The 25,141-nt window shown below is 35.3% G+C and overlaps 1 protein-coding gene across 2 annotated transcripts in view; it reads left to right on the top strand.

Moving 5' to 3' along the window:
* The window catches only part of Hbs1l (HBS1 like translational GTPase), a 62,696-nt gene that overhangs the window by 21,197 nt on the left and 16,358 nt on the right, over positions 1–25,141 (top strand). For both annotated transcript variants that reach the window (XM_048354121.1, XM_048354123.1), the window contains 8 exons: positions 14,500–14,608; positions 16,460–16,713; positions 17,111–17,276; positions 19,322–19,439; positions 20,172–20,318; positions 21,950–22,024; positions 22,549–22,666; positions 23,148–23,216. In XM_048354121.1, the coding sequence (XP_048210078.1) occupies positions 14,500–14,608; positions 16,460–16,713; positions 17,111–17,276; positions 19,322–19,439; positions 20,172–20,318; positions 21,950–22,024; positions 22,549–22,666; positions 23,148–23,216 (1,056 nt within the window). The remainder of the gene's footprint in view (positions 1–14,499; positions 14,609–16,459; positions 16,714–17,110; positions 17,277–19,321; positions 19,440–20,171; positions 20,319–21,949; positions 22,025–22,548; positions 22,667–23,147; positions 23,217–25,141) is intronic.

The following is a 25,141-nucleotide window of genomic DNA, read 5'->3' as shown; positions in this document are numbered from 1 at the left end:
GTGAAAAAACTTAAGTAGTTCAGAATGTTCTCAGATAGGTTTTAAGATTCTCTTTGTTTATACACCTACACTGGAAAAATTGAAGCACTAATTACTCAGTTTAAAAATACTTTGCTTTAGACATGGTGAAAGGAGCTTTTTTATGAATACCCAGTATCATATGAATTACATAAATGTTATCTTGGACTTATAAAACTATAAATTATAATTATATTGTACACATTTGTATATACTTACCTTACACTAAGGCAGTTATATTTAATGAACAGTGTTTTTGAATGTATGTTAATATGATAAGCATTACTAAGTATTTTAACAAGAGATAGATTGTAGGAAGATGACAAACTGATTGAGTTTGGCTAGCATATATTACATATTCCTCTTTCATCCCCCACTGTGCTAGCATTGGCAATATAAAATTAAGGCACAGGCTCTTTTCTCTGATTTCATAGAAATATCAAATATAGCCAGCTGCTTTTACTCTGAACATGTTACCAGTTTCTTTTTCTTGACTGCATGTAAAAAGGGAAGATGGATGTAAGTTAATAATGTATTGAAAACCAATTGAATATTGAATATCAGACTTCATGTATTTTATTGGCTCGTTATAGCAATCTTTGAGGTGGGTGGAAATAAGTTTTGGCCTTATTTCACATGATTATTAAGAGAAAAATTACCACCTGGGCAGAATTTTTGAATTTCCAATACTTTTTTATTGTTAGGCTTTAATTTATTATATATACACACATAGTATGTAAAAATAATTTTATGGAAATCACCCTTATGGAAAGGGTGATGTTGATCAAGATGTACTTATGAATTGACTTGTTAAATTGAAACCCATGTACAACTACGTAAAGTTAATAAAAGAACTTATACTTTGTTTTCACATGAAGGATATATTCCTCTTGTAATGCCAGTAAGTTGATCATATTCCACTGTCCTATGTTTAGCTGTTTTATTTAACCAAATACCTATCAGGAGAGCTTACATACGTTTTAAAATTTATTATTATAAAAATGTATTAGTCAACATTTATGCATTCTCAGTTATAAGAGATACACTATATAAAATGGTTCTACAGTAATACTGGCTGAAAAAGTGATCAGAATATTTTTTAAGGATTGTAGGACATAGTGATGCTTCCCTTCAGAAGGTACAAATTTACTTCTCACATTTAATTAATCATAATAGCCTTGGTGACATCTTGGATAGGATAATTATATTACAGTAAATCATTTTATATTTGAAGTTTTCACTAATAAATGGACAGGAATCAGATAAATTGTGTAGTTTTTCTTGGCTCTGTTACACCACCAAGTTACCTTTGTGTTCTGTAAATGGTATCCATAGTTCATTCATACTACTATAGATCAGAGTTGCCAAACCTACTGTTTAGCCATAGAAAATCTTGTCTACCTTACAGGGGCCTAGAATAAAATTAATTTGATACAGCTAGCACAGTGTACTGCAAATGGAAAATGCCTAGGAAGTGGTAGCTGAACTCGGAACCTAAGTTTAGTTAGAACTACTAATGGTAGGGTGTAGTAAAGCAGAAGGGGAGGTAGCTCAAATTGGGGAATATCATTTTGCATGTATCTCTTTAATTTGTTACCTGCATTACATGATTGGGTTTATTTTGATGCTTGGTATCTTTAAAATGGTATAATATTGCCTAGTGTAATATATAATTTTATTGTGCAGATATTACCTATTATAATCATTTGTCTTTCACCAGCAACATCTATTATATAGCAGACCCATAAAGCAATACTGGTTTCTCTTTCCTTCCCTTTAATTATTGCTTTACATAAATAGGATGCCACTATAGAGGTTCCCCCCCCACCCCCCGCTGAAACGGTGTCTTTCTAAACTATTTAGGAATCACTCTTGGCCCCACATAAGAATTGAAGACAGGATTTGGTGATAGTGTATTATATGTAGAAATATATAGTGGCATATTGTTATCTTTTAAAACTTAAATTTGCTTATGGTTTTTTAAATACAGTAGCCTTTCTCTGTCATGTTTTTGAAAATGTAAAAAGTGCAGCTTAGGATGTAGTATTAGAATGGAGTATTTGTCCAGCATGCATAAGGCTTAAGGCTTTAGAATTTATCACTAACTCGGGGGACAAAAAAACCCCAAACATACATATACACACACACACACACACACACACACACACACACACGCACACACAGGGAGAGAGAGAGAGCGAGAGAGAGATCGATCGATCCCTTTTTTGAGATTTTCAACAAGGTTCTTGTAAACCCTATTCTGATTTTCAGTGAGGTGAACTAAGATTTTTATGTCTCCTATTGTTTTTGTTTAAATATTCAATGTTTTACTGATTTCATGACCTGAACTTCTTGATACTACTCCTCTGTAATTTAAAGGAGCACAGGTACCATGAGGATATTTAGGAAATCTCTTAGAATTTAAAGTGAAGTAGACCAAGACAGAACATTGAAGAACACCAGTATATTTATCTAGGTGGATTTTTTTTGAAGCATTTGATTTGTTTCAGTTTATAAGAAGGCTTTGTTTTAAACTGTCTTATTTATAGTATAGCACACACATTTTTGATCACAGCAGTAATATTTGCAAACATTTTTTTAAGTGAATAGGAAATTGAAGCATTTGTTAAGTGTTTACTGTGTTGAGTACTATCTTGGCACAGTTACTTTTCATGTGATTTGTACAAGTAACAGCTTACATAAGAATTCAGGGAGATTTAAGTACAGTGATCCCATCTTGAAGAGATTAAGCAACACAATTTTTTGGTTGTGGAAATTTTGTCTTATGTATTTTACGTTTTTTTTCTGTATTTTAATGATTATTGATAGGTCCAATAGAGACCTGAGTATAAATCACAAACTTTGTGATTAATATTATTTATAATTAAGTTGCTCAGTTTCTAAATTATAGCTGTTAAATTTTCCTTGATTCATTCTGGTTCTTTCAAGTTCAACATAAACAGACTTTTAAAGGAAAGTTACAGATGCCACAGTATTGCCTTTATTTCCCAATCTTCAAGAAGTGAGAATTCTTATGGCTTTAAAATGGTCACCATTTAAATTTATTGTATTTACTAATCCAATCTGTTTGTTTTTTTTTAAATGAAGTAGTTGCAATCTATTTGCATTTTTACATTAAAAACAATGGTTCAGTGATATTTACATAAAGTTAAATGATAGTCCCATTGAACTTTATGCTGAGATTGATGCTGCATAATGGATTTTATGAGGAATTTGTTCTATAACAGTTGTGTGAAAGTAAGTAGTTCTTACTGAATACATCCCAGTGCAACGTTCTATTGAAGGAAGCAACCTATAGTCACCTATAGTCACTTGTAGTCTGGTGTGTGTGCTTTCTCAATGGACATCTGCAATCTTAATAGAATTTTCATATTTAGATTCAGTGAAATGATTTATTTCCAGTATTTTAAATTTTTCACAGATTTCTTTGAAATTTAAAATACCTTATTCTTGTATGTGTCTATCTATGTGTGTACTGGCAAAGGATGTACTTTCATGGAAATCCCCTTAACTTTTTTTCCTCTCCTTTTAAAATCTTAAGTGTTTTTTAAAGTCAAGGAGTTTTGATCAGAATGACCAAGTTGAGAATTTGTCTGACATTAAGGGAGTTTATTGTGAATTTATTCTGAATATTTAGTAAAACAATTTTTTATGTGTCCCAAATTACTATTCTACAGTGTTAAAGTAATATACCATGTATCCTTAATGTAGAGGCAGGGAAAAAAATCCCTGCACGGAATCCAGCCTGAGTTTCTAAGTAAGTCCAGCATCTTACATTATCCTTTGTGCTATATGAAATCAAGTTTTAGAGCCCAGTTTGATTCAGGGAGTGCTTTCAAAGTAGACATTTTCAATTAGAAGCGGAGACTAGTATTCTATGCTAATATTTTGGGGGGTTTTTGCAGTGCTGGGAATCAAACGTAGGGGTTCATGCATACTAGACAAGTACCCCTTACCACTGACCTCTGTCCAATTGAAATTACTTAATACCACAGTTTGCTTTTGAATATCGACCTTTGTAATATTTCCCATATTTTGCTTATGGATTTTTATATGAAGACACTACCTTGGTTGCTTTGATTAGGTTCTTAAGAACATTCTTTCTGGGCTGGGAATATGGCCTACTGGCAAGAGTGCTTGCCTTGTATACATGAAGCCCAGGGTTCGGTTTCTCAGCACCACATATATAGAAAATGGCCAGAAGTGGCGCTGTGGCTCAAGTGGTAGAGTGCTGGCCTTGAGCAAAAAGAAGCCAGGGACAGTGCTCAGGCCCTGTGTCCAAGGCCCAGCAAAAAAAAACAAGAAAAAAAAAAACAGAACATTCTTTCTAAGTCACAGTTTTTGTTGAGTTGCACTGTATTTATGCTGATGAAAGTAAGTATATGCATCTTCAATTGGTGTTCAGAGGTTAATGTGTATGTAGGTGGGGTTACTCTCACTTAACAGGCTAAGTGGTTATTTTAAGATTTATAAAGGCACAGGTGGTGTTAAAGGTAATCTTAACTAGTTTCCTGACTTCTAATGTTGAAGTAGTCTACATTTTTATACTAGTTAAGTAGTTGTCGGTCTTTTTTCTTTCCTGTTCCATGACACCTAAGAGACAGAATGGTTGTTGGCATCAGTGTTTCCCAGTGACAATGATTTTCAAGAAAGAAGCAGCAAGGATATCTGTGGTTTTTTGAACTGGTACTTTGACCAAGCTGAGAATCACTGGATTGTATGACATTACTTTTCCCCATAAAAAATAATTTTTATTAAATAATATGAATGTGTAGTATATACAAGTCATCCTTCTTTATAGAAATATGATATTATAAAATATGGCTATAATATGTAAAATTAACCTGGTTTTCACATATTAGTTGGAGAGGTAAAACATGACATTTTATTTTATAATATGTATTAGATGAAGACATAGCAAAAGCCTTTCATACTTAGGTCATTTAATTTTGTTCTGGAGCTGTAATTTTTGGCAATTTGGACTAATTATGATTGGCTTAAAATGGTAGCATTATATTACGATTGTATATCTTACATCCTGAAGATTAAGAGGATGGTTGGTATCTATCCATGTGTTGCAGTTAGGGGAAGATGATCTTGCCTTTGTAGTTTCCAAGTAGAAATTAAAATTTTATTGTACTTTTTCTTTGTTAAGCAGAGAATGATCTTCTGTTCTCTTAACTAGATGCAGTATATTCGTAGATTTTTGAAATGTATATATTAAAGCTAAACAGAGTAATTAATTTTAACATTAACTTTTGAGAAATATCTGAATAGTTATTAATTATAACTAGCCTCACTAAATGCACAGACTCAGGTTCGGGACAAAAAATTCTCATTTTCTAGAGGTACTTGAGTCACAGTTTTTTGTGAACATGTAGCTTCAAAATGACCCTGGTTAAGTCATCTTGGGAACACTACTTCCATACATCTGAAGAATTGCAACCAGAAGACACGAGGAGTAGAAAAGGACCCTGGAGTTTTTAAAGCGTGATATTGAAAATGTACTTAATTTCCATCTTTGTAATAATGGCTTGGACAGAATTACCTAAAACAATTTCCAACTTGATAATGTATAAAGTTGATTTCACATAAGGACTCCACAAGGAAAGTGAATACTTACTTTCTACTGCTCTTTATTGAGTATTGGGGTTTATTCCCTGGCTGACTTCTCATCTTCTAATGTCTGTAAGCTGTCTAAATCTTGACTGGTTTCAGGTATTTTAATGGCACCCACACTTGTTTTACAAACCTGATTGGCTATTTTGTATGTATTTCTGTGCATATATCCTAAAGGAACCTTAGTTCCTATGTGTCAGTATTAACAGAATTTAGTTTTAGTACTCACTTTTGTCTTTTGTGTTCCTAATGTTTAATTCATCATCATCATCTTCTATTAGAGTATTAGGCATGTTTCCTGACCCCTTTTACTCTTTTTCTGTGTTTTGATCAGCGATAATCATAAGTGTGTGTGATCTCTTGCAACACTCTCTTAACTTGTCTTTTATTTTGTGTTTATCTCAATATCCATCACATTTGTCAGTGAAAATTACCTGCAAACACGACTGTTACTCATATTTGTGTCCCCAGTGCTAAAAACATAATTTAACCTGAAAAACTCTATTCTATAAAGACTCAAGATAGTATCTAGGCAGTGTTATAAGTATTTGGTAGTAGTGCTCAAACTGCGGTTACAAACAGCTATTTGTAACAAGTATCATAATACAGTTCCTTGATAGATCCACCTGCTATAGTTTGCACTGAATGAAAATCTAAGAGAAGCTAAGACTTCACTCTGTTCCAGAGAATGTATTTCACATTTGGTAGTGGCATCACCATCCTCCCTTTCTTCCTTGCAAGACAAATCTGGTGACTAGTCTTTCACCTCTTGTATCCATTCATATCTCCTCTATTGCTCTTGTTTTAGGTCAGTCCATATAATTTCAAATATGTTTATTTAACCTTACCACTGCTCTCCTTTCAGTCTTGCCCCCACAATCCATTTTCCATTCTGTGGTGTGAGTAATTTTAAAGTGTTATAGTATGATAATATGTCTGGCTTTTGAAGTTCTATATGTTCAATGAAGATGCATTTATACCTCACCTTCATTTTTCCTCCATTCCTTTAGCAATTTCTTGGCTAAGGGAAATCAAAAAATGATTTGTTAGGCAGGTGCCAATAGCTCATAACTGTAATCCTACCTATTAAGGAAGCTAAGATCTAAAGGATTGTTATTCAAAATATTCCATCACAAAATAACCAGTAAAAATCTAGGCTGAAGGTATGGTTCAAATTGGTAGAGTGCGCTACCAGCCCAGCCAGCAAGCTGAACAAGTATGATGAGTCCCCGAGTTCAAATCTTAATATCAGAAAAAGGAAAAAGACTTGATTTATTTGGTATTCAGAAAACATACATAAATTTTATGCATTTTTTAAAATGTTTAGGTTGACCAAACAAGTGCAAGTTGCAGTCCTTGTCCAAGAAATTTGAGTCTAAACTAGAACTTAACACACAAATCAAAATTTTATATAAAACTCATATTTACTTCCCAAAGTTTAATATCATCTTGGCAGATGATAAGTCTCAGTGGATATTTATTATGACCAGGTCATTCTTTTGTTATGCACCTTTGAATTCTTGAAACTTACTTGTTTTACTATGGCATGGTAATTATCCTAGCACTTGTTGATTCTATAATCATCTAAAATTTCAGAACTAAAGAGGATTAATAGATGTAGAAACATCCAGATTAAAAAGGATACTGTAAGTATGAATCACTGGCCAGGAACTTATCTTTGTAAATATGAATCACTGGCCAGGCAATTATTTTTGATTGAAGAATTTCTCAATCAAACATCAGTAAGTTTGTAGAGTAAAAGTAATTTTTAAATTTTCTTTTTGAGAATTTTTAATGCATTCATAAATACGTTTTTCTAGCTTCATTGTGAAATTCATGGTACATTTTGCAGGGGATAAACTTAATCTTGGCAATATTTGATAATTGGGTCAGGTTTGTGTTTTATATATTTTCTGTGACACAGCCTTAAATTTCTAGCTCTAACATTGATTGGCCCTGGCTATGAGATATTATAGGGTATAAATTGAATCCTAAAGCTGAATCTTAAATGTGTGTGTGTGTGTGTGTGTGTGTGTATGTGTGTGTGTGTGTACATACTGGTGCTTGAAGTCAGGTACTGGGCACTGTCACCTAGCTTCATTCTAAGCTGGCATTCTACTGCTTGAGCCACACATTCACTTCGTCTTTTGCTAGTTATTTGGAAAGACTGGGCATTTTTGTTGAGGTTGGCTTTGAACCCCAATCCTCAGATCTAAGCCTCTTGACTAGCTAGGATTACAGATGTGAACCACTGGCACCTGAAGGGAAATGCCTTTAATAATGACTTGTAAGGAGAATGTGAGGGAACTAATAATAGAATGAGGAGACATGGCAGCCTGTTTTCTGGGTAAATCACCATGTAAGTTTTAGTAATTCTAAGAATATCTAATATGCCTATTTTACATTTTATTTTAAATGAGAAAAGGAGTCCTTAAACATGAATTCATGAAAGTTTTTTTTGTTGTTTTTTTTTGCCAGTCCTGGACCTTGGACTCAGGGCCTGAGCACTGTCCCTGGCTTCTTTTTGCTCAAGGCTAGCACTCTGCCACTTGAGCCACAGCGCCACTTCTGGCCATTTTCTATGTATGTGGTGCTGGGGAATCGAACCCAGGGCTTCATGTATACGAACGAGAGAAGCGCTCTTGCCACTAGGCCATATTCCCAGCCCGAAAGTTTTTTTTTTTTTTTAATAAAAGCTAGTCATTCAAAGTTTTGTCTGAACAAATGTGTGAGCATTTATTGATCAGTGCCCAATGTTTTTCAGAAATTTTGCCCTGGTGACCTTTTTTTTTTTTTAAGATCAACTCAGTTTGCTTATTAAGCCTTTGTTATTCAGGAATACACTTCAGTTTTTTCTTTTTCTTTATTGTCTCTATCATATCCACTACTTTTTGCCAGTTCCCCCCCTCCCCCAGTCCTGAGGCTTGAACTCAGGGTCTAGGTGCTGTCTGTGGGCATTTCTGTTCAAGACTAGCACTCTACCACTTGAGCCAGTATGATGCTTCCAGCCCTTTTGGTGTGTAATTGGAAATAAAAGCCTCACTGACTTCCTGCCTGGGCTCGCATTGAACCGTGAATCTCAGCCTATTACCTGGCCAATAATCACCACTTCATAACATCTCAAAAGTTGATGAACTGCTTGAGAGTAACTATCATGTGCCTTAAAAATAAGAATGGGTGTGTCAAGATTATATACCTCTGTCAAATCAGCCACGAGTTTCTGTAAAGTAGGAATTACACCTATTCTTTATGAAGGTAAGGGATCATGTAAATCACCTGGAAGAAAACCAAAGTGCCCATAGCAAGTGCCAGGTTGGCTTTCTAGAGTTACTGTCTCCAAATGCTAGGGGTGATAGCTATTAGTGCAAGAAGTAGGAAAAGTGTCTAAAGAAGCTATTGCTCAAAGAAGGACTCAGATATTTTGTAAAGGTTATAGAGATCAACTTGTAGTTGTAGAATTTAATTAAACCCATGGGAGTTGATCCTTCAATTCTTTATTGAAAGATTATTGGCAGAGCATTGTGACTTGTAGATGATGCGCACATAAGGTACTTCCTGCCTGGAAAAAAATCTTTAAAATCAAATGAATAAGTCAGAAGAGAGTAATTCATGTGCATATGCAAACATTTTTCAGTAGCAGCCATTAAATTCAGTAACAGGTGTGTGATGCTGTAGAGATCTAGCTTTGCAGGGATGCATTCTCAAGTGAAAACCATTACAGGTTTTCTTTCAATCCCAGAAAGGAAACGTTAGAGTCCTAGAGGAAGTGGTTTCCCCAGGTAACCACTTGGGACAGGGGGAGCAGTTTCGAATTAGGCTTTATGACAGGGATAACCAGTATGTGAACAAGGTGAACTGAGCAAGGAGGTTGACTCAGCCACTGAAGCATAATCATTTCACTTATTTGTCCTTGTTTCTTTGTAAAACACATACATACATACACACACACACACACACACATATACACACTGAGTTAACTTATTTTTCCTAAAGTGAAAATCTAACTGATGAACAATTCTTCTCTGTTCTGCTAGAGGCAGAATAATGATTAACTACATGAATCTTTAGAATGCGTATCTTTTGGGTAACTGTGATTTTGTAGATTTTGCATGGTTTCCGGGAGGTTATGCAGAACCCTTTGTAATGGCAATTTTACTTTTACATCATAATGGCCTGTTTGATATAAAGGACATTTAGTGATTTGGCAGTCATAGATACATACACATTTTCAGAGCTAGAAATAACTTAATTCAGTTTATTGAGTGAAGTAGAAACTTTATAACATGAAACTTTAGATAAAGGCAGGGGTTTGGCAGTACAACTCATTGGGTTTGACATATAGTACCACAAAAGCCCCCAGACCACCCCTGAAAAGTTTCAGATGGAAGTGAAGTTTGTGATGCTGTAAGGTCCTCAGTTCATGAGTTGCAGGCCAGGCTTGAGATTCCAAGCTTCCTATTTCACATCTGGTGCTCATTTTCTGTTGCTCTATTTTGAGACTTACTGAAAAGTGAGTGGCAGTTTGGGTATTAATAGTGAGATGCAAGAACACAGTATATCCATTTTACATTAAAATTGTGATGATTTTTTGAATACATTTTGTCTCTCATTGATCTGTGGCTGATAATTTTAGTGGTTAGTGCATTCTGATTGGGTTGGTAGAGTTCTTCCCTTAGCTAATTATGGGAGGATTTTGTAATGTAGTGGGGGAAGTAAATCCAAAGTACATCATATTGCTTGTAACAATAGCTCAGTGCGTAACTGAATATATGTTTTTATTGTTGAATTAATATGGTTCCAAAATAGCCTGGTCAAGGTTATCTCTTAAGAGGAAGGTTCTAGCATCAGATTTCCTGCATGTGGCATGCAAAATTGTATTTATATGGTACATTCTTCCTGAAGAATGTGCCTTTTTCTATGGCTAGCTTTTTAAAGACATACCTGACCTAAAAACAAAAGTAGGAAGTATTTAAAGAACCCCTACTTTAGTGGGTATAATGGCCTTTTCTCATTTTCACATAATCAAACTTTTTTTTTTTTTTTTGGCCAGTCCTGGGGCTTGGACTCAGGGCCTGAGCACTGTCCCTGGCTTCTTTTTGCTCAAGGCTAGCACTCTGCCACTTGAGCCACAGCGCCCCTTGTGGCCATTTTCTGTATATGTGGTGCTGGGGAATTGAACCCAGGGCCTCATGTATACGAGGCAAGCACTCTTGCCACTAGGCCATATCCCCAGCCCACATAATCAAACTTTTGAAATGTTGCATCTTTGGTCCTACAGATATCCCCCCTCCCCTGAACGAATGTATATTTGCATAATAGGAAATTGAAATTAGCTCTGTAGAACTTGGATTGAGACCTCCCTCCCTTCCTTCCTTTCTTCCTTCCTTTCTTAGTGTATTTCCACTTCCCCATTCTGCTCCAGCATTGCCTTGCAAGCCTCAGAGCATGGGCTATCAGCTACATTCTTGCCATTCCAACATCATCATCATTCCATATTTTTCCTCTCAATATCTGTTTCCTTTAGCTTTCTATTGCCTGAAATCAGCCTTTTGAAACAATTCTTTCTTAGTCATCTACAGAACAAACTCCTGTCCATTCTCAGAGATTTTGACTACTGGCTTACGGTTACCTTCCTGACCATAGCTTGACTAATGTGTCTTACCTAGTGTATCATGTCTACTTAAAACCAAGACTTTCCATTCTTTGCCTCATTTGCAGCCACCTTCACCTCTCATCAGTAATTCCTTATAATCACCTCTCCTGAAATGTCACTTGTGCATATTCTGACCACTCATTCTGACCAACATCGCTTCTGACTGCCTAGCCTACAGTGACCTTTCTCCAACCATATCGTTATCATTTTATCCATTTTAGATTTCATGATCCATAATCATTTCAGTACTGTTTTAAGATGTGTTTGCTGTGTGTTCAAAACCTTTTTTCTTGTTCACACCTGTTGGGTAGACTTGACTCCTTATAAAGCAGGTAATGCCGCCCGCTACTGTTAATGCCTTTTCCTGAATGACTGGACGTTGCTAGAGAAAGCCAGGCAGAAAGGCAGAGTGGTTCTACCATAAATTCACTATCACAGAACTTAAAGTGGGCCAACTGACCGTAAATTCCTCTCATTTTTTTAGCTGTTATGTTAAGGAGAAAGTAGAAGCCTTCAAGAATTTTCACCTTCCAACTACTAAACATACATTTGACTTATTTTGCAACAAAATACCTTTTTTTCCCAGACTGGTAGAGTGACTGCACCTGCTTCACAAGCACATGGTCCTGAGTTCCAATCTTAGTTATAAAGTGATTTCCTAGTCTGTTTCTAGCTGTGCTTTGAATTCTACTTCTTCCTACCATCTCAGAAACTGTAAAATACTGATTTTTTTCTTAATGCATTCAACTAATTCCTCTCATTTTTTCTTGACTTTATATTGTTCTTCTATCATTATATGACTTGAACCAAACTTAAAAACAGTTTCACACATCTACAATTTCTAATCTAAAGCCCATGGGCCAGATTTGATTTAGAATTGCAGAATATTTTACATTTAGAAAAGCATTTGCAGGTGCATACCCTGTGTGACATGTCTTCAGGTGGTTGTGGAGGTGAAGCTCATTATCAAATGTAGCTGTTTCCACTCTGAAACATGTAGCTTTTCAATTTAAGTGTGACAAGTGAGAACAATAGGTAAATAGTCTCAGTCTAGTTAGATTTGCTGCTAAAGGAGTTTTTCCCTGGTGAGCTGGGAAGGCATTTAGAAGGCACGGGGGGCAGGAGGATCAGCCTGGATGACCTGTCAGTTCTAGACCAGCCCAGGCAAACTAGTTCTAGATCATCTGGAACTGGATAGTAAGACTCACTCTCTCAAAAAAAAGAAACAAGAAAACCAACTAGGAGTTATTAATTTTGTGCTTGTGGACTTTGAAATTGTAGAAAAGAGATCATGAACATGCCCTTCTGCATCCATTTTCTCACCTGCCTTCTGTATTGAACCTGTTCTGGCTTTTGCTTCCTTCACTTTTTACCAATGGCTCTTGCTAACTCTACCAGAGACTTTTATCTCAAGTGATCATTTCAACTAGTGTGTTTTCAGCCCTCCTGTCATCTGACTACCATCAGTGTCAGATCCATCACACACTATTCCCTTAACTTGATTTGCACCAGTTCTCCTTCATCTTGCTGCAGGTACATCATCTTGTCTTGCATTTAAATGCTTGAGTTCTCTAAGACTTTGTATGTTTTCCCTCCTCTGTAATGTCTTCCTTGATTATCAGAGCTTCCTTGCTCCAGCTAACCTTGTCTTTGAGCTGGCCCAATGTGGGGAACTGCCTCTTTGACATTTCCTTTTGTGGTGTCATGATTATCCCATCCAAACACGTTATTTTCAGGTACAGTCCCTTTATTTTCTTCTATCCTTTCTCTTTTTCTCTTTACCACTTACTCTCCTCATTTTGATGGCATCCAGATTTGTGGAAGAAACATTAAGATCTTTTGTATGGCTTGAGGGTACTGAATGGCTGGTCTTGCCTACTTTTCTAGCTTCTAGGCTCTTTTTCTGTTTTCTTCTACCATAGGCTAATATACAATGTAAAGGCATTCTTCCTTTCTAAGCTAATTTTAATTTTTCTGTCTTAGCTCCAGTACTTACTTGCAGTTACCTTGTTGGCAGGTCTTATGTCACCATACATCATCATCATCATCATTATTATTATTATTATTAGTATACTGGAGCTTGAACTCAGGGCCTTGGCATGTTTCCATCCTTTTTTGGCTTTAGTTATTTTTTGAGTAGGGTGTCACATTTATGTCTGGGCCAGCCTGGTCTGTGATCTTCCTTTTTATATTTCCTGCATAGTTGAAAATACATGTGTGCTTTACCACATCGACAACTTTTTTCATAGATTGGCCTTGAACCCAAATCCTATTTCTGCTTCCTGTGATTACAGACAAGAGCCACAGTACCCAGTCTATATGAACTTTTCTTTAAACACTAGTAACAGTTAAAATTTACATGATTATCTAATGTTTTCTTCAACTAGACTGTAAACTTTGAGTACAGCAATATATATTCTTATTTATTATATTCCTATCATAATACCTAGCATATTCGAGTGAATTCTGTCATTTATCTTTCCTTATTTAGTCATTTCTGTGTTTATATTTACCACTGTAGCAGTATAAAATCCATAATTTTGTGTGTATCTAATAATGTTAGTACTGTTTTGAAAATTATGAATTTTTAAAAAGTCCAGTCAATATTAAATTTGAAAAGTCTTACTTTGATCTAGCTCATAATTTATCCTTCAAGTCCTTAATTCACTTTTTCTACACTAACTTCTTCCCCTATAGTTTTTGTAGATATTAGCTGTCTTACTGAATCTAGTGTTGTGTGCAAGTAAGATATATGCAATGTTTTTAGCAAAATAAAGCTTGTTCATCAGTTTATAAATGTCCCAGCATTAAAAATAGTTTAACCATCTGCTAACTGACCAGACAATTTTAGTCTTGTGAAAGGGTGTGGTAGATGAGGTAAGTAGAGGGTTTAGGTACAATGTTAGAATAAGGCTCCATGCAGAAACCACCTTGTGACCTCTTAATACTGAAACTTAACAGTCAGTTCAAAATTAGGAAGAGATTTGGTAGAGGTTAAGCATAGGAGAGTCCTGAAGTAGGGTATTTCCCAGGATGGCTGATAGGATTGCTTTTAGTGTTTATATCTCACTAAAGGATCTGTGTTTAAAGACATAAATTGTTTTCATATCAATCGTAATCTGTATTTTATAAAATATGTATGTGTTTTTAGAAACTAACTATCCTTTTCTGTTTTACTCTTTAATTAGGAAAATCGGTAGGATCTCAGTCATCTCGAAGTGAATCTGAAATTGTGCCAAAAGTTGCTAAAATGACTGTTTCTGGAAAGAAGCAAACTATGGGATTTGAAGTGCCTGGGTAAGATTTTAAAACTCTCTCCCAACTTTTTAGAAATAATATTGTCTCCTGTTTGTTAGAGATCTGTTTCAATTTTGCATGGTTTAGCATGGAAGAGTTGTGTGTCCTCAGTATAACATGGTACAAAGAGAAGGATGAGAAATTTGTTTTGAATATAGCTTGGTGTGCGTTATTATTCCATCTCAATGTCAGTTCCCTCACATAAATAATTTATAGCTACTTAAACCGATTTTGTGAAGTTCAGTGTTGTGAGGTAGGGAATTTCTGTACCACTAGGTGGCAGAGGTAAACAGGACTGAGGTGTTACATGTAGGCAGTGAATCATGGAATTACAAATTATATTTTTAATAACTAAAATATTTAACCTGTCTTAGATTTTCATATTGAATAAAATGGATCATTGTAGCAATGGCATAAAATTAAACTTACCTAGAATTCCAATTCTCTATAAAAAATGGTAATAAGGCAAACACTAGTATTTTTTAAAAAATCTTATGGTCTGAAATTGTTGAAGTGCTAAAGAATAAACAGTGATTGGAGATTTTAAGAGGCAAAAATAGAATAGATATGAGATATTTTAAGTGAAGTTACTAACATAACTAGTGCTTTCTATAAATATGGAAAGGTTACTATTTAGCTTATAAAACTTCTCTGAGGGGGAAAACCTGATCTGATTTTTGTCAGCAGTGAGCAAGAAGGAAATAGATTTCCTCTTCTGACCATTTCCATCTCACTCTTAGGTGGTTCGTGTAACTGCTCTTCGTATGTAGTTTCTCGGTGCCTGGTCCACATTAAGTTGAATCTAGTTGGCTTTATTCTTAATAATGTGTGATTTAACATGCTCTTGTCCTAATTTATGTATAGTTCTTAAAAAGGAATGCAAGGTGGAGTGCTTGAATAGGGCCAGCAGCCATGCTGTTTTTGCAGGGATTGGTCAAAGAGCTGAGTGAGCTCTGAGGTGCTCACTTGTGAAGGCACCGTCATTGTCACAGACATGAGAAAGTGTTTAGGTGGGCTTTATCAAAAATCAGAAAGTGTAGACATATGGAAATTTTATTTAAGCTTAGTGTTTGAGAAAAAAAGACAGCTATGCCGTCAAAAGGGATGAGTTAGAAAAATAATTTCTTACAATACCTTATTTGGTATGAGTTTTACAAAATATCTCCCTTTTATTTTGATAGAAATGATTATATAACCAAGGCTTTGGTAATAGAATTATGATTATAGGTTTGGACTATAAGGTTATTTTGGCTTTGAATGTATTAAAGGCTTTGTACTTATTTTCAGGATACCCCTTTCTCCCTGTGTCTCCTCCCTCCCTTCTCCCTCCCTCCTTTTTTCTTCTCCCTCTTTTAGTCTCTCTCCTTCCTTCCTTCCTTCCTTCCTTCCTTGCTTCCTTCCTTCCTTCCTTCCTTCCGTCCTTCGTTCCTTCCTTCGTTCCTTCCTTCCTTCCTTCCTTCCTTCCTTCCTTCCTTCCTTCCTTCCTTCCTTCCTTCCTTCCTTCCTTCCTTCCTTCCTTCTTTCCTTCCCTCTCTCTCTACCTGCCTACCTTTGTACTCTGTAGCCCAAGATGGCCTCAAGTTCCTGATCCTCTTGTATGCTAGTAGTTCAGGCATGCACTCCCATGCTCAGCATTATCTTAATGTTTTTGTTAGTCTTTCTTCCACCAGGATCCTCAAATCTGTATTTGTGTGGTTTGCATCTAGCTACTTGTCATTTTTACCACAGTAGGCTCTAGCCACTTAGCAAAGATCATTTTTTGGTCTATATGAAGGTTATTGGAGAGACATATGCTCTGTCTCTAACACTGCACAGCATGCTTTTGAACACTGCTTTCTGATCTTTCTGCAGAGAAAATGGTCATGGTTTCCACACACCTCCAAAAGGACCTCCTGGTGAAGATAACAGTGCCGTTTCTAACAATGTTCTTGATACCACAGCATCTAAGTCAGCTCTTCCACCCCTCTCCATTCAAGTGTCAGAAGAGCAGAGCGCAACTCCCATGGCGGTGAAAAAGTCTGGCAAGCTGAAGCAGCAGATTGATGTGAAAGTGGAGCTAGAGAAGCGGCAAGGCGGGAAGCAGCTCCTGAACCTAGTGGTCATTGGTAGGCCTTCCTTGCTCTGGAGTCTCAGTCAGCTCTGTGGTGGCCTGACAGCTTCCAGGGGTGGCATGGGAACAGTGGGTTCTGCTGTGAGCATAGTGATGTGCTAGCAAAGAGGCATGGCATCATAATGCTGTCACCCTGGTAACATAGTGCCAGTTTCCCAAGGTGGCCATTAGACTTGGTTTGTGGCACTTTCACATTGTAAGCAAATGAAAGAGACTGTATTTTCCAAACTGGGAAAGTTTCTTCCTCCCAAAAGAGATCTACATTTTACTCTCTGTTTAGATGTTTGAGCTGTCATTTAATAAAAAATTGTGTTTATTTATGCAGTGCTACAATGCAAGCAAGCACTGTTTGGAAATGGACTTAGTATTAATCTTGAATTGGTTCTCCTTAGGTCACGTTGATGCTGGGAAAAGCACTCTGATGGGCCATTTGCTTTATCTTCTGGGTAATGTGAACAAAAGAACTATGCATAAGTACGAACAAGAGTCCAAAAAAGCTGGCAAAGCTTCGTTTGCGTATGCATGGGTCTTGGATGAAACGGGTGAAGAAAGGGAAAGGTAGTCCCACTATTTCAGAATTTTCAGTTTGAAATGGCACCATTGTTTAACATAAGTGTGCACTATGTATTGTTATGTGAAGCAATGAAATGCTTTGGAAAAATGTTTTATCAGGAAATTACTGATTTGACACAATATCAGTTATTGTTTTTCTCCTTGTAATTACATTTTTTCTTTTGAAATCTGAGAATAGATGAAAAGAATGTTTATCTAATGCAAAATAAAAACCACCACACAGAAAGAGGAAGCTAATACCTAAAGTTTCACTTGTAACATTCCTAGGTATATGTCCAGTTGTCTCGATTTTGAGTTATAGTTATAATGACTTCATTTCTTGTTTGGGGTTTTGCTTTCAGTTTTTTGTAATGGTCTTTAACATGTTAAGTACAAGTCAACCTGGAACTATGTGGTCAAGATTCCTGCTAAGCTTAATATCTTCCTGCCTCAGTCTCGAGTGCTGGGTTTACAGGTGTGTTCTACCATGCTGGCTTAGAGTAAGAGTATTAGGCTGTGACGACAACCATAGTAAACTCTCTTCTGTGTAGATTTCAAAATGATCAGTGACTTCAGGATACCAGGCATAATTCACTTTTGTACTTTCTATATGATGTTTTCATGAGACAGAGTGAAAAACTAATTTAAACATATCCTACCATATCTCACCAGTCAGTTACTCCTCCTCTGTTTCAATGTTAAATGCTAGTTTTGGAGGGATTCTCACAGGAGAATGTAGATACATACCTCTGGCCAAAGAATAGTATTTTTCCAAGGTCTTTATAGAGCCATGATAGACATGATTTACAGGTGTTATGGCCTGAAGGAGCAGAGGGCACCTTAATAAAGTGATCTACTGATCTACCAACTATCTCAAAATAATGGCTAAGAACCTTGAAGATCTTCTGAATTAGCAGATCTTAAACTGAATTCCTCAGTTCCTTTAATCTCATTAATACATTAGGAATCTATCTGAATCATCATGCTTTTTAGGCAGAAATTTTTTTTTTCCTGTAGTATTAGTTTACATTACTACAGGTCATGGTATTCTTTGTCTTTTTTGATAAACAACAGTTTCAATCATGGTGGTCTTTATTTTTTCTTGTAGATGTCTTTTGAACAGTGTATGGTTTTACAAACCAATATTCTATCCTATTAAGAAAAATTAGTTGGACAGTGGCCATATTTTGGAAAACAATGTGAATATTAGAATTATATAGGATGCTAATTTTAGAAATGGAGATAATTCCTACCTATGCACTTAAAAAGATTGAGAAAAGTTATGGCTTGGTTGAACTTGTAGTTTATTGCAGTGATTACTCAGACTTTATGTATGTGTGTGTAAAAGGGAATGCTTCTTCATTACTTTGGATGATCCTGGGGTAAACTTAAACTTAGTTTATTGCCCATATTATGTCCCCTTTAAAGACACCACGTCTAGAATGATGCAGTATTCTTGTAGACTTCACTTAGGCTTTCTTATCAACTGGACCTTCATTTTTTGTGGTTTACAAGAAGTACTGTAGTTGGTCTCACAGTGAAATGAGATGAACAAAAATATGAATCAAATTTCTTTTAACCTCTTGGGAAAAAAATTGGGCATCTCTGACATCTTCTGTTTTATAAATTTGTAGCATACTGATCAGATTTTCTGCTGAAAGTTTTTATGAGTTCATTTCTATAAGTAGTGCAGCATAAACTAGAACTTGGGGAAAACTGCCTTGTAGAGTGGTTAATTTTTTTTTCATGTGCAATATGTATTTGTCTCTTAAGATGTCCTTACATTTCCTTCTTTGTTCTCATCTTATACTATTTCTTACAAAAATTAAGGAAATGGGAAATATTAGTATTTTAACTGAGCTTAGGCTGTACTCACAGCCTGTTTTAAAGACTTACACAACAAAAAAGTTCTATCCCCAATTGATAGCTTAATTATTAAAAATAAATATAATAAGGTTCTCATTATTTAGATTATCTTTCAGGCTATTATTTAGTAATTTAACCTGTGTCAGTGACTGTTTATAAAGTGCACTTATTTTGTTTTGTTTAAGGGGAGTAACAATGGATGTTGGAATGACAAAGTTTGAAACTGCAACCAAAGTTATTACATTAATGGATGCTCCAGGCCATAAAGATTTTATTCCAAATATGATTACAGGAGCAGCCCAGGTATCAGATATTTCCTTACCTAAATAGAGTATATTGATTTATATATACATATATAAATTAATAACTTAATAATGAGGTTGTAATTCTAGAAATTGAAAATACAAGATATCTCAACATTTTTGAACTATTTAGAAGTTGAAATTTTTAATTTTCAAATATTTTAACTTATACATTGATAGTATTTGTTCTTATGTTCTAGTTTTGTTTATATTTTCCTATTTGCTAGATATTTTAATTGTTAATTATTAATTGTTAAATAATCATACACACTTTGTTACTGTTCTTTATGTCATTATTTTGCATCCTTAGTACCTATTATAAATTTTTATTAAAAATTTTAATGCAGCTGTTATCTACTTGGGAGCCTGAGATCTGAGGATTACAATTCAAATCCAGCCTCCTCAGGAAAGTTCGTGAGACTAGCTAAGCACCAAAAAAGCAAGAAGTAGAGCTGTAGCTCAAGTGGTAGAACACTAGCCTTGAGCACAAAAGCTCAGTGTCCAGGCTCTGTGTTCAAGCCTCAGTTATTGGCACAAATATATATAAATGAATAAATAAATAAATAAATAAAATATCTGTACACTTCTCATGTTTAATTTGCATTTGCCATTTGATTTTAGGTTGAGATTGGATTAAGATACTGTGGTTAAAGTCTGACCAAATTGTTGAGTAGCTTGTCCTTGGAATTAAAATAATTCAATTTTTATTTTGCTTTGTTTGTGTTTTCCTTAGGCAGATGTAGCTGTCTTAGTTGTTGATGCCAGCAGGGGAGAGTTTGAAGCTGGGTTTGAGACTGGAGGACAAACTCGAGAACATGGCCTCTTAGTTCGATCTCTTGGAGTGACACAACTGGCAGTTGCAGTCAATAAAATGGATCAGGTATTAGGATTTGTTTCTGGTGCTAATTCAGATATTATTTTGGCCATGTGGATGCCCATGTGACTAGTACTTTTATGAGTCAGATTCTTTTCTTAAAAATGAGTTTACTCTCCTGTGCTAAATAAATGACTTATTAGTAATTTTTAGGCAAAAATGTTTTCTCATTTTCAAAATTGAATTTGAGAACTTAAAAATTATTTTTATTGCAACAATAATATATTATTTGATGAAAGTATGGAATTATGTTATTTGGTATATCCATCCAGTTTTTACACACAAAGATCTTTTATTTTACAAAATTGTTTTTTAAGACAACAGCAGAATTCTCATGTATGTTTCTAATAATAACTCAAATAAATATACTGCTTTTATGACTTAGTCTATTTTAATGATATGATTTGTTCCCAGTCATCCCATCCTTCTGAGAGCCTCCATTTGTTTTGTGTGTATGTGAAAGTGTCTTTAGAAAATGTGAAAATCATTGAGCTTAAGGGCAGACATCTTTTGTTTGTTTAATTTGCCAATTCCAAGATTTGAACTCCAAGCCTCATATCACTCAACTAGTGCTCTACCACTTGAGCCATGCCTCCAGACCATCCAATGTTTTGCTGATTACTTTGGAAAATAAAGCCAGCCTGGACTGGCTCTGAACTCTGATTTTATCCTTCTGAGCACCTAGGATTATAGGTATGAGCACTCATGTTCAGCTTTCATATAAGATTTGCTGAATGTGATTCAGATGCCTTTGAGAAAAGTTGTGGTTATTACTTCTGTAACATATGATGTATTTATTTTCCAAAATCTCTATCAAGAATGCTATAAGACTTTTTTTATTTGGTATAAAAGAAAATAATGTTTCTGGACTGAAGATGTGGTTCAAGTGGTAGAATGTTTAGTAAGCCCAAGTAACAATTTGATCCCCAAGATTGCAGAAAACAGAAAGAAACAACCAAATGTGTAATCTTTCTGTGTTTTAAACTTCATTGCTTATGAATATTAACAATATTTTTTTCTTTGGAAACTATAACTTGATCATTTTTTGTTTTAATTTGAACATATATTTGAATTCACATTTTTGACTTTTTATTTAGATATTGTTTATACCTTTGAATCAGATAAATACCTACATTTTTTTAGTAGTTCTTTTATAATACTACATTATTTTCAGTTTTTTCTATAGCATTTTAGTATTGGCAGTTTCAAATGTAGAGAAAATTTGAAGGAATTTTATTATCAACACCAATATTGTGTGCACTACCTAAGTAATACATATTATTAGTGAGTTCATCCTACAAATACTTTTTTAGTCTGGTGTCAGTTTTATTTTATTCCAATAGTTAAGTTAGGTACTGTTAAATAATTTGTTCACTTTTCTTCCCCAATTCCAAATCATTTTTGATGTATCTTAAAAATTCGAAGTGTATTAGAAATTGTATGTTTTTTGTTTTAGGAAAGATTAAGGCCATCACAAGATTAAATTTTAATTGATCAAGTTTAAATTTTAGTAGATTTTATATTTGGTAGATTTGTATATTTATATTTTATAGTCTTGATTATAGTTTATTGTAGAAATTTGAATATTATAATCATTCTGAAGGCACAATTCTAAAAGTAAGTTGGATCTTTATCAGGTTAATTGGCAACAAGAAAGATTTCAAGAGATTACTGGAAAACTTGGGCAATTTCTTAAGCAAGCAGGTTTTAAGGTATGAATTTTATTTGGTTATTTCTATAAGTCATCTTACTGATAAAACTATACAATGGATTAATATTCTTATTAAGTATGTTTAACTCTTCTTTGCTTGTTGTTTCTTTCTGGTATAAGTATTATGTTCTTTGGTCTATTTTATGTTAGAAATTGTACATATCGAATATCTGGCTTGGATTTTATAAAGGTGAATATCTTCCCATATGTATACTAAATAACGTCACAAAAGAATGTTGGTAGAGAAAAGTTTGTCCAGCAAAAATCTGTAATGTGCCTGTGTCACTAGATAAAAATGTCTGAGTGTTTTGGAGTAAATTTTTGTATTTCCCACAAATAAAAACAAAAATGAAACAAAACTATTGGCTCAGTTACCTCGAAGCTGTAATTATGTTTTTCTCTTAGCTTTTGAAAAACATGTTATAGTTGCTTTAGAAATTTTGGTGCCATTAAGGTAATGATGAATCTTAAGTTTTTGTTTAAGCAATATTGTAATAAGTTTTAAAGGTTCAATATTTTTAATAGGAGAGTGATGTGGCTTTTATTCCTACAAGTGGTCTCAGTGGTGAAAATCTAATCACAAGATCTCAATCAAGTGAGCTCACGAAATGGTATAAAGGACTGTGTTTGCTAGAACAAATTGGTAAGTGTTCTGGCATTCTGTTAGCATTACATTAAAACTTACTAATAAAGATTATTTAGAGTTCTTCATGAGAGACAGCGTGTGAGTGATATATATGAAAAAAAGCATCATATTTGTAGTCAGAGGAATTAGGATACCGGTTTTGAAATTGTGCATAATATTTCAAGTAACAGTTTTCTTCTGAGGCTTGAGCCTGCCCTCCCCTACCTCATGGATTGTTGCTGAAATTAAATTAGATGACATGGAGCAAAATACATTTTATAAATGCAAAGTACATGTATATCAGTTACTACTAATACTTATCAACTATAATTTAGTAGAGTGAGGATACAATGATGGGTTCATTGGAGTGAGTAAAAACAAGTTTTTCTTTGGTGCTGTAAATTGAGCCTGTTTTGTTCATACTAAGCACACAGTCTGTCGCCGAGCTATATCTAGAGCCCCTTTAAATTCAACTTTGCTTTTTGCCATTTTCTCCCAGATTCCTTCAAGCCTCCTCAACGGTCTATTGACAAGCCTTTTAGATTATGTGTGTCTGATGTCTTCAAAGGTACGTGCTGCTTCAGCAGGGCTTGTTCATCATGGCCTCCTTTCCATTTTCTGCTGTCTTCCTGTCTTGGACTAAAGTTATTCTATTGTCCTCTGTTTCTCACTTCTCTATTCTGATACAAAGATCAGTCTCAAATTAATCTTTATTCATCCTTTTCTTCTAGAACTGGGCATTTTAAGAGTAACTTGAGAGCTGAGGGTATAGGTATGAGGGCCTAGCACTTATGAGGTCCTTGGTTCAATCCCCACACCACTGTATATACCCATATTCCCATGTTTTAGTATTCTTCTCTTCACTTGCCCTATCTATCTGTAATAGTTTAGGTAGGAGACAGATATTACCTGTGGGTAATATGGGAACTGTAATACCAAAAATTAACTATGATAAAAAGAAGTCATCATAGATATGAAGAAACCCTATATGTTGCCATAGGACTGAGAAAGGTTAAACATGGAAGAAACTTTAAACATGGAGGAGTCTGACTCTGCTGGAGATGGTATAGTACTACCTACCTAAGAACATATCAAATTTAATGTGTACAAGATCTTATCCAGAGAACCATAAAGTAGAAATAGAATGAAAGAACAATAAGTTTTAAAGATATAACATTGTTTGGAATAACTAGTACTGTAAAGATATTAGTTGTCTCCCAAATCTCCATTATCATTGAGCAGGCAATCAGAAGTGGATTTGGAACTAAACAGTGCTAAATTGAGAACTGGCTTGCTCCTACTTCCGTGTTGGAGGGCATCCCTCTGTGATCTCTGAACCCCAGTACCATCATTGCATTTCTCATACAGTATTGTACTTGTTTCTATGCTGTTTGTGTTATGAGTGCCTTGAGAGCAAGCCTTATTTCTTTTGTATCTGCAAGACCTAGCCCAGGACCTGGAAAATGTTTAACAAATGAGTAAGAAATAAATGAACGAAGGTGCTTTTAAAAGAGATGCAGTAAAATTAAAAACTGTCCTTGTACTTCTTGGCTTCCAGTGCTCTGGTGGTAGAGGGAACGTGGCAGTGGTTTCCAAAATGCCCACCAGTGAGGCATTGGGGGTATAGTGGTGAGCATAGCTGCCTTCCAAAATGCCCACCATCCATTTGAAATGCAAGAGATAGTTTTCATTAATACCTACGTTCTTACTTCCTGTTCTCACTTCTGATTACTTGTTAGCTTCTGCTTCTTCCCATTTGTTACTGCTAAGATCATCCAGTGGTTTGTTTGCAAAAGTTAATGCAATTCTCTCTTTCTTCTCTCTTATTTGGTGTTAACCTCTGATGCTGGTGAACAAATCAACCTCAGAACTTTTCTCCTTTGGTTTCTGTGATCGTTCCCTGTGAGCTTCTCATGCTCTGCCTCTAAAACTGCCCTAGCACTTCAGCCATCTTCTTGCTGTGAATGCTCCTTATAAAGTGACTTCCTTATAAAGTTACTCCCCTAAGTTTCTTTTTCTTTTATTTTGCCAGTCCTGGGGCTTGAACTCAGGGCCTGAGCACTGTCCCTGGCCTCTCTTTGCTCAAGGCTAGCACTCTGCTACTTGAGCCACAACGCCACTTCTGCCTTTTTTCTATATATGTGTTGCTGTGGAATCAAACCTAGGACTCTACTGCTAGGCCATATTCCCAGTCCACTCCCATAAGTTTCTTTACTACTTGGATCTTGATACTTCCCAACTCTTGTCTACCAGCCCTGGTCTTCTACCTCCATGCATTCCCCCAGGAGAGTGCTGCTGGAATGCTGTGCTTGTGGAACATGGTATGATTGGTGCCCACTGGGGTGCAGCTTTGCTACCTATATTGTATAGACACTTGCAAGGGAAAACTAGGTTATGTTCTTTAATTTCCTGTCTCCTAGTTAGTGCATCAATTTGGAATTCTCTTTGGTCATTATCCATCAGTGACTTTATCATTCTACACTTGTCATCACC

This window comes from Perognathus longimembris, chromosome 9, assembly GCF_023159225.1.
Source record: "Perognathus longimembris pacificus isolate PPM17 chromosome 9, ASM2315922v1, whole genome shotgun sequence".
NCBI lineage: Eukaryota > Metazoa > Chordata > Mammalia > Rodentia > Heteromyidae > Perognathus > Perognathus longimembris.
Note: the sequence above shows the minus strand (reverse complement) of the source record. Positions and strands in the feature narration are given on the sequence as shown.